Genomic DNA, 9,737 nt, shown 5'->3' on the forward strand with positions numbered 1-9,737 from the left:
TATATATATAACATTTTGTCCAGAAAACAGTCTATAAATTAAGGCATGGTTCATTTCTGATCCAAATTTGATTAATATTGACTTAATTAGGCTATGGTGATATGGACCTAAAAAGGTGACTTAGCATTCTCCAAATAGGACAAATTAATCAACTTGAACTAGATCAGATGTAATGTAATTGAACCAGAAGAGATATATATATATTTATGAATTTTGCTGAATTAATTAATTCATTTCTTCAAGTTCAAAGTACCGAGCCGTATCATGTGTAGTTTAGGACTAACAGGGACACTTCAACTTGTTCAGTATTCAATTTCTCGGGAAGCTACGCGTCAACAGCCATATCATCTTCTCAGATCATCACTGGGAAAATAAACGGCTGAACAAGCAAAAAAAAAAAAAAAAAAAAAAAATAAACGGCTGAGATTAAAACCATCGACCTGTTACATGTTTTGTATAATAGAGACAGCCATAGAGGATCCGGCCACAACAGCAACCACTCCAACACAATCCCTGGCGTCAAAGCTCACAGTACAAGTCATTTTCATCCTCCCTTTCTTTCTTTCTTTCTTTCTCTCAACAATACATGAACTGGAACTAAATCTGAACCGTCCGATCACCATCCAAAAATTTCTCTCTGTTTTTGTTTCTTTTATTGGAAATTGGAAAGGAAAAGTATCCAAATTTATTGTGGGCCTACCCCCACCCCTCCTCCCTTTCAAATGCACCTTTGTACTTTGCCTTCTCGAACCCAACTCTCTCTCTCTCTCCCTCTCTTTCTCTCTCTCGACGAAACAATGGAGAAATTTTGCTTTCAGAAAACAGCGTGGTTTATCAATATAGTTATCGTGATTATCGTGATCACAAGTTCATTAGTGATTTATTATTGGAGATGGAAAACAGAGAGAAGGGCAAAAGGACAGAGACAGATTAAGGCTAGACTGCCAAGTGGGACCCTCGGGTGGCCGATCATTGGCGAAACGCTCGATTTCATCTCTTGCGCTTATTCGCCAAATCCAGAGAGCTTCATGGACAAACGCTGCCTCTCGTCAGTCTCTCTCTCTTTCTCTCTCTCTCATAATTTAATTTCCTCATAAATAGATATACCTACGTACGTACTTGTTTTTATTAAAAAAGAAAAGAAAAAAGAAATGGAATATTTGCGTAACTGATAACTGAACAATTATACATACATCAATACATTCTGTTTTAATTGCCTATACTGAACCTGTGCATCAGTTGTGTTTTCTTAGATACGGAAAGGTGTTCAAGTCACACCTTTTCGGTGAGCCGGCGATTGTCTCGACCAGTGCCGAGGTGAGCCGAGTGGTATTGCAGAGCGACACGAGATCGTTTGTGCCGTGGTACCCGAAATCACTAACCGAACTCATGGGGAAGTCGTCGATTTTATTGATCAATGGAAATTTGCAAAGGCGGGTGCACGGCCTTGTCGGGTCGTTTTTCAAGTCTACCCAGCTTAAGGCTCAGATTACCAGAGACATGCAAAGTTATGTGGAGACCTCCATGAATAGTTGGAGAGATGGACAGCTTGTGTTCATTCAAAAGGAGGCTAAGTCGGTTAGTAATTAATTAATCCACCTATTATTAATTAATTCCTTTAAGTGTGTGTTCAAATCTTTGTTTTTCTTTCCTGTTATATATATAAGACATAGTAATTTTCTTTTGGTATTATAATAAGAGAGGTGCAATAGCAATATAGCATCCTATAATAATTAATATTTTGCTTACTATTATCACTGCTATTATTTATACATATCGCTGCTATATATTATTACTTTGGTGAAGAAAGGAAACTCTTTGGCCTGGTTCGGATGCTTCATTGCTACATATACATATAATATAGTTACTATTTGTCTATATATATAATTAAATTTCTATCTAGTCCAAACTGAATAGTTACTATTCATTGCATAGGGATATTTATTATGATACATACAAGTAACAAGTGTTGTTACAAAATTTGTAATCCTGCACAACTGAATTTATTGAAGAACAATATATATATATATATGGATGCATGTACACCATGCCTCAATTCAGTAGACGTAAGTAGAAGCGAGTACGTGGGAAAAGACAGAGCAGCTACTTTTGGTGATTCCAAAGAGAGAGAGAGAGAGGGAATTGGCACGTAGATCAAGGAGCCTGCACACGTGCGTGCACTCGTGTCAACACAGGGTAGGTCTAGGGGTAGCTATTAAATTGAGGAAGGGAAGAGGTACAGTGGTTGGGTTTAATGAGCTTGGCTTGGGGCACTGCTTTTGCCTACCCCGTTGTTTACCTATCATTCATTTAAATTTTTGTGGGGCTATGTACCAGTACCATTTTCCATAAGATGCTATTGCTATTGCATTTGCTATACTCCCCACAAATGAATAAATTAAGGACATTTATTATATACTTTGGAAAATTGGAACTTTTTGTTTACCATGAAGAGTTTCATTAAATGAACATCCGAATTGTTTTGTTTGCTCTATCTTTGAAAGATTGATTCATATGAATCTTAGATGGTTTTTTCTTATTAATTATGAACTCATTTCAGTTCATTAAAACATCAAAGCTGATAGTTATACTTTAACTATAACATAGATCAATTTAAAGAGTATTAATATTATTTTTACGTCTATTCATTCAAAAAGTATTAATATTATTTTTACTGGTAACAAAAGCAAATGTAAGTGTATGTTACTGGTAACTAATTAATATCTTTACATCGTGTATTCATCAATAATGTTACCGGTAACAAAAGCAAATGTAAGTGTATGTTACTGGTAACTAATATCTTTAGATCGTGTATTAGCAAATATAGAAAAGTTACATAAATTTGGAATGTATAAGAAAAGAGTAGTATTTACTAGGTTATCAAAATTGAACATCGATAGAAAAACATTCATTCAAAATATTGATCTGTGCATATATAGCTAAATTAAAGTTTGACTGTGCAGATTATATTCCAAATACTAGTGAGGGGGCTAATCGGACTAGAACCAGGCAAAGAAATGCAATTCTTGAAATCACAATTTCATGAATTCATTGCGGGACTTATGTCATTGCCTATTAAGCTACCGGGAAGTAGGCTATATAGATCTTTAAAGGTAATTAGAGCAACTGTTATATATTATTCCTCTTTTTAATATTTCCTGTTTTCAGTACTGTTTCATGTATGGATGCAATGATTTTCTTAGGCTAAGAAAAATATGGCGTCTCTAATACAAAAGATAATACAAGAAAAGAGACGAAGGAATATTGCTAGCAAAACATCTTGCAATGCACAGGATGCAATTGATGTATTGATGGAATACAGTGATGATGAATTAACAGATGATCTGATATCTGATAACATGATCGATCTGATGATACCAGCTGAGGATTCAGTACCAGTTCTAGTCACCTTAGCTACAAAGTATCTGTCCGAGTGCCCCTTAGCACTTAAGCAACTAGAGGTATACAATGTTACTAAATCAATACCTATTTGCTGTTTCCATATTTTCTTATTCCAATTTTTACTGGCAATATAGTAGTAAATTATTATTATTTTGTCATGCATTGGACCCACAGAAAGATTGAAATATAGAGAAGGAAAAAAATCATGCCAGAAGTGGCCCATACCTTGCCTTGGTGGCAGCTTTAAATGAATCAGATAATAAATTGGGCTATTAATTTTTGATTTGATTTGAGATAATATTTTTAAATTCTTGTCACTTGCTAGTCTTGTCGCCCTGAATCCCACTTGACAATTTGGAAACACAATTCAGGCTTTATTTTTTTGTAAATCAACATTATCAATTGACACTTGCTTTCTTTGACTAAGATTCACACCCCCATTTTTCCCTGTCCAGGGATGTTCAATTGATTCAGTCATTTAGTAATTTTATTTATTTTGATTGAACTGTTTTGATTTTAGATTAATTATAGCTGGTTAAAATTTATGTTAATTAGTTTTTTTTTTCTGGTTTGGTTTGATTTCAATAATGAATATATATCAAATAAATTTAGCACACCAATTTAGTAGCCGTACTCCCTTTTCAGATATTGAGTTCGAAATATTAATTCAGTTAAAAGGACTAATTTGTGTTTATTAGGTTCAATTTGCAGATTTATATGTTTAGTTCAGTTTAAACTATTGCAAACAAGAAAATGCAATCTGTCTAATTTATGAACCAATTTGAATGAATGAACACTCTTTTCAAGTAACAGTTTAGCTCCAATATCATATGAAAATAATGACTTGAACTAAACAAAATCCATACAATTGTGACAATGACAGGAAGAAAACATGCAGCTAAAGAAGCAAAAGGAAGATAGCGGTGAACCTCTGGAGTGGACCGACTACATGTCATTGTCATTCACGCAACACGTAATTACCGAAACGTTGCGGTTAGGGAACATTATCACCGGGATAATGCGAAAGGCTGTGAGAGACGTCGAGATCAAGGGGCATCTAATCCCGAAAGGTTGGTGCATGTTTGTGTACTTCCGATCAATTCATCTCGACAATGAAATCTATGATGATCCTTACAAGTTCAATCCATGGAGATGGAAGGTAATAGACATTTTTATCACTCCTCTGTTTTCAGCATAATATATAATTCTATGAGAATCTAGTCTTGCTACACAGTTTTGTTTGAGTTCAGTTGCATTATAAATAGCTGATAATTTATTGAATTTTGGTCCTTTAGAAGAATCTCAGAAGAGCTTTGCTTTAATCAGGGAAATTTCAGCAAATATATCTTTTGTTGACAATAAATTTCAAAACATTCCTAGTCATCAAACGTTTTCCATTAATTAATTTTAAATTTTATCATATGAATGAAATTATTTAATTTTTTTACTCATAAATCATCAATGCGTATACCTAATTCAATATACAAAACAAATTAATTTTATTATGTGATCATCAATTTCTATTTCTATTTATATATATATATATATATTTTATGATGCATTCTATTTGATAGTAGTTGTTTCAATTTAAAAATGAAATTCTCTCTTCAATATTTATTTTTATTTTGGGATGAAGTCCGAAAAATAGTTCTTGTAAAAAATAATGATGCTCTGTTTTACTGAAAGGTGTTCAAAGTTATTATAGAACAGAGCATTATGTCTAAGTTTGTTAACTTTCAGCAAAATGTCAAGAATCATTTTATATTAGTATACTCCCAAAAGATATTATTGGAACAGAATAAAGCTGGTGAATTGAACATGAAACTATTTGGCAACATTTATCTTCCTCTTTCAATTGTTGGGAGTGATTATTGATGAGAGAGAGAGAATCAAATTGTACAAACCAGTAAATTTGAAGAACAGTTTTTGAAATATCACCACTTCAAGGGACCAATTGAAAAATGACTACACATAATGGACCATTCACCATTACTGTATCAGGTTCATTTGCAAAAAGAAAAGAAAAAAAAAAAGAAAAGAAAAGAAGAGGCCTTGTTCTTTCTATTTCTTTTATTCCCTGTAACTTTGTCCTGACAGTTTGACCAGTATAATTACTGTCATCAAAGGACATTATCATTTATAATACTATACACCTGTACTACGTTTCACTATTGTCATTTATAATTATAACACAATACTATTTCATAATTTTGTTTTGTTTTATATTCTAATATTCTGTAGCTACTCACTTCTGAAGTGAAAATTTACTAAACTTCTGTTGCATCTTGTTGAATCTAAACACTTTGTTCATTGTTGCATGTATTTTTTTTGTATTAAATATATTGCATTATGATTAACAGGAGAGGGAGACCAGTACAAGCACGTTTATGCCATTTGGAGGTGGCCAAAGGCTCTGTCCCGGGATTGATCTCGCAAGACTGGAGGCTGCCATTTTTCTCCATCACTTGGTCACCACCTTCTCGTAAGTTTTATATTTCTCAACCCTTTATTGCATTTTAAGGCGAATTATTTCTTTTTCTTTTTCTTGGTCTTCTCTGTTTTCATTTGTCAAAAGTGAATATATAGATGCATGCATCCTCTATTCCTCTTCCTATTTTCCGAAAAGAACGCCAGTGGAACTTTTGTCTTTTCTTTCTTTCCACTATCTGGTAAAATGACCAGGTTTAGCAAATGGAATCTCTGTTTCTTCATAATAATATTTCCAAGTACAAACATGAACAACGAAAATGTTAAGAAGCAAACAGTGCCACTAATTAGATTAACTTATTAAGGATATATACTAAAAACTTAATTAGTAAAACAACTTTGTAAGAAAATTATATATTAAGAAGAGAAATGATTGATACGGGTTAGGCGTAGATAGCAAATTAGGCCACAGAAAGTTGGGCACAGAGGATGAGATCGATGGTGGTGGGGGAGAGCGCACACGTGCATGGCCATGCCATTTTGTGTCGCATGTAGCTGGTTACTGGTACCAGGTCAGAGGCGTACCGTACAGAGGCGGCAAAAATAACACAGAACCCGCACGTGTGTAGTCTGCCTCTGCCTCTCTGGCCTCTGGCTATATTTTCATTTTTTTTTTATCTCATCTGACTTGTCATTGAAATATATACATGATACGACGTAATATGATAAAAATTGTTATCACATATCATGTATCATATGACATATATATACTATACTACGTACACCAGACCAGATAAAGTCTGGTATTATGGAACTGTCGGGGCTTGGAATTGAGCGTCTGGCCGCACTGTCTCTGGTCACGTGCTACCTAGCTAGTTATGCCCCATTTTGCCTTGATTTGTGTATAAATCCGTGGAAATTATACAAATAAATTGATTAACAGAGAAAATACACAACTGATATGACTCAGTCCGTTCTCGCATATAGAGTGGAAAAAACGTGACATGCGGTGTCGTGCTATGGCTAATACGCTGTGATTTTGGTCTTGTATTGTGCTGGGCTGTGATCAAGTTAATTTTTCATGTGTTTTGTCATGCTATGACTAAAATGTCACGGGATAGTCACGGCATGTGAATAGTCATGCCACGTGAGTTACGCCGTGTATAAACGTACCGTAACCAAACGTGACTCGCGTAACTTGCGTGACCATTTTATCATAAGTTTATTCAAGATCTAACAGTTTTAATTACACATGAGTCGCGTGATCATTTGTCGTGCCGTGCCAAGTTTTCAAAAGATGGTCATAGCACGTGAATGGTCATGATACGTAACTGACATGCGTATCGTGCCATTCCGTAATGTAGACGTACCGTTACGTGAAGAAGCCGACTCCACCGTACCACTTTTCCTACTCTATGAACTCGCATAATATATATATATATATATATATATATATATATATATATGAAGAGAGATCCACTTACACTCTTTTTGGGTGACACCGAATTACACCATACATTTTTAAAGTCCAAATAGTCGATTCAAACCGTTCAACATGATGGATATATTAAAATGTGTTTGTAGATCAAATTTTACATTTTTTTTTGAACTTTTGAACTATTTATTAAGTATTTTACAAAATCGTTGTTTTCAGACCATTGAACTTTTGTAGCCATCTTAATAAATAGTTAAAAAAATATAAAATTTGATTTGCAAGTACATTTTAATATATCTATCATGTTGAACAGTTTGAATCAACTGTTTGGACTTTAAAATTTTTGAAAATATAGAGTGTAATTTGGTGTCACCAAAAACGAGTGTGAGTGAATTCCTTTTCTTTTATATATTCCTCAATAGAGAAAATATATCTTTTCTCATGCTCACTTTTGATAAATTTGTCCTCCACACATTTTGAGTCATGATTGGTCCGCTTTGGTAATATATCTTTTCTCATGCACACTTTTGATAAATTTGTCCTCCACACATTTTGACTCATGATTGGTCCTCTTTGTTCCTCATTACCATCCACCTATGACTATGAATGTTAGGTGTTGGCACCAATTTACCATAATTCGGTGGAGTATAATGTGTAAATGATTGGTTGCAATTAAGTAGGTCGAGTATTTACAAATAGGTTAGCTTTATTTTCAGACATTTGTCATGTTCATGTATGTTGCTAATTGCTATGACTGTATAACTGGGCCTGGTACCAGTCGTTTGATACCTGTCCTCGTAAAACCTCTTTTGATTTTAATAGAAATTGATGGGTTTATACCTACTTTTATACTCATTTTTTGATTTTAAATGAAATTAGTTTCTGATGACAACATCATTTTAAAACAAAATATATAATTTTTTTGCAAGTTAAAACTAATTATCTTTTATGTAAATTTTTTTATTTTAGGGTCTAATATTTTTTAATTTGTTAGTACAAGTGATTTTCAGCAGATAAATTAGTGATATATATATTGGGTGCTCATACAGTTTTGATTTGAATTGTCTGATCAATTGGAGATGATGTCGGTCAAAGGCCATGGCCCAATTTTAGGTTTGATTTGATGCCAGAAATGTGTGGTCCCATTAGATATTATCTTTTTTTGAAGTAACACTAGATGCCATCACTGCAGCACGAAATTTATAATAAAAATTTTAATTGGATTTGGAGATTGGACTATTTTTAAATTGGTGCTATATATACTTTTTTGACCAGCATATTTTATATTTGTGGGGTAGGCTGCTCTCTATGTAACTCATTGATGAACTTTAGTGCTATAATTATTCAAGTATTCTATTACTTTATTACATTAATTAATAACATAATAACATATCCAAAAGTTGATGAATGACAATGTATCAAAACTAAGAGAGGAGAGGTAGTACAGTTGGCTGGAAAAATTTCTAAAATTATTAGTTATCTAAAGGTCGAGAATTTGATTCCTTTTATGACTTCGCAGCCTCTGCGAAAGTTTTTTTTAAAAAAAAAAATTACAATGTATCGAAACTTACATGGGCCACCACTTTATATTGGCCAATTTATTTGTTAAGAATAATTAATTATCTGTTTAAAAAAATTTACTAATGATTTTATTAACAAAAATAACTTTTTACACAATTATGTCGATTTGGTAAAGTTTTTTTTTTTTTTATCAAGAATATATAATCACATAGTTTTACTCATCAATGAATAAATATTATTAACAAATAACCAGATCATGAACAATTAGATGATAATAAAAATATATACACGCATAATATTTTCCATTCACTGGTGACCAATAATGAACTTGTCTATAATTAATAATTTTGATGAACTGACAAAACAAAATGCATGGCAAACAAGCACCATAAGCTTACACGTGAAGGAGCCCTCTCTGCATGTGCACTCAATTCCACAAGTCACTCTTGGTGTTTCTTTATCATACATCATGATAGACATTGTAACGACTAATCACATAATATATATAATTTTATTTATTTATTTACAGATGGGTGGCTGAATCAGATCAAATTATCAACTTCCCAACTGTAAGGCTTAAACGAGGCATGCCTATCCGTGTAACGAGAAAATGATCATTTTTGTTAAAGATCAATGGAGACTGATCAAGAGAGCAAGATTTGATGAGAAAGAGAAATGGAGGTGATCAAATTCTGGGTCCACAAAACAGAGATAGTGATTATGGAACTGATTAAGTACCTCTCCATGTATATATGAAGAATTAATTCATGAAGGTCAATGCATTGGCGATGTATAGCATAAGTTCAAGGATATATATTTAATATATATATATATATATATATGTAGCCCCAATAACCTACTATCTGTACACTTTTGTAGACTGTATATAGATACAGTAATAAATATATGTAGAGATTCCATAGGGGTTGCCTTCAAGCCACAGAAAAGAGTG

General features: G+C 33.2%; 1 protein-coding gene across 1 annotated transcript; it reads left to right on the plus strand.

The window, feature by feature from the left end:
* Window positions 1-619: 619 nt before the first annotated feature.
* On the plus strand, window positions 620-9,533 carry LOC144559070 (cytochrome P450 90D2-like). Its single transcript, XM_078308001.1, has 7 exons — window positions 620-1,048; window positions 1,254-1,578; window positions 2,964-3,113; window positions 3,204-3,461; window positions 4,286-4,561; window positions 5,763-5,884; window positions 9,315-9,533. The coding sequence occupies exons 1-7, from the start codon at window positions 723-725 to the stop codon at window positions 9,397-9,399; spliced, it is 1,542 nt and encodes a 513-aa protein (XP_078164127.1). The 5' UTR covers window positions 620-722; the 3' UTR covers window positions 9,400-9,533.
* The last annotated feature ends 204 nt before the right edge of the window (window positions 9,534-9,737 follow it).

Source organism: Carex rostrata, chromosome 9, assembly GCF_964058835.1.
Source record: "Carex rostrata chromosome 9, lpCarRost1.2, whole genome shotgun sequence".
In the NCBI taxonomy this organism is placed as follows: Eukaryota; Viridiplantae; Streptophyta; class Magnoliopsida; order Poales; family Cyperaceae; genus Carex; species Carex rostrata.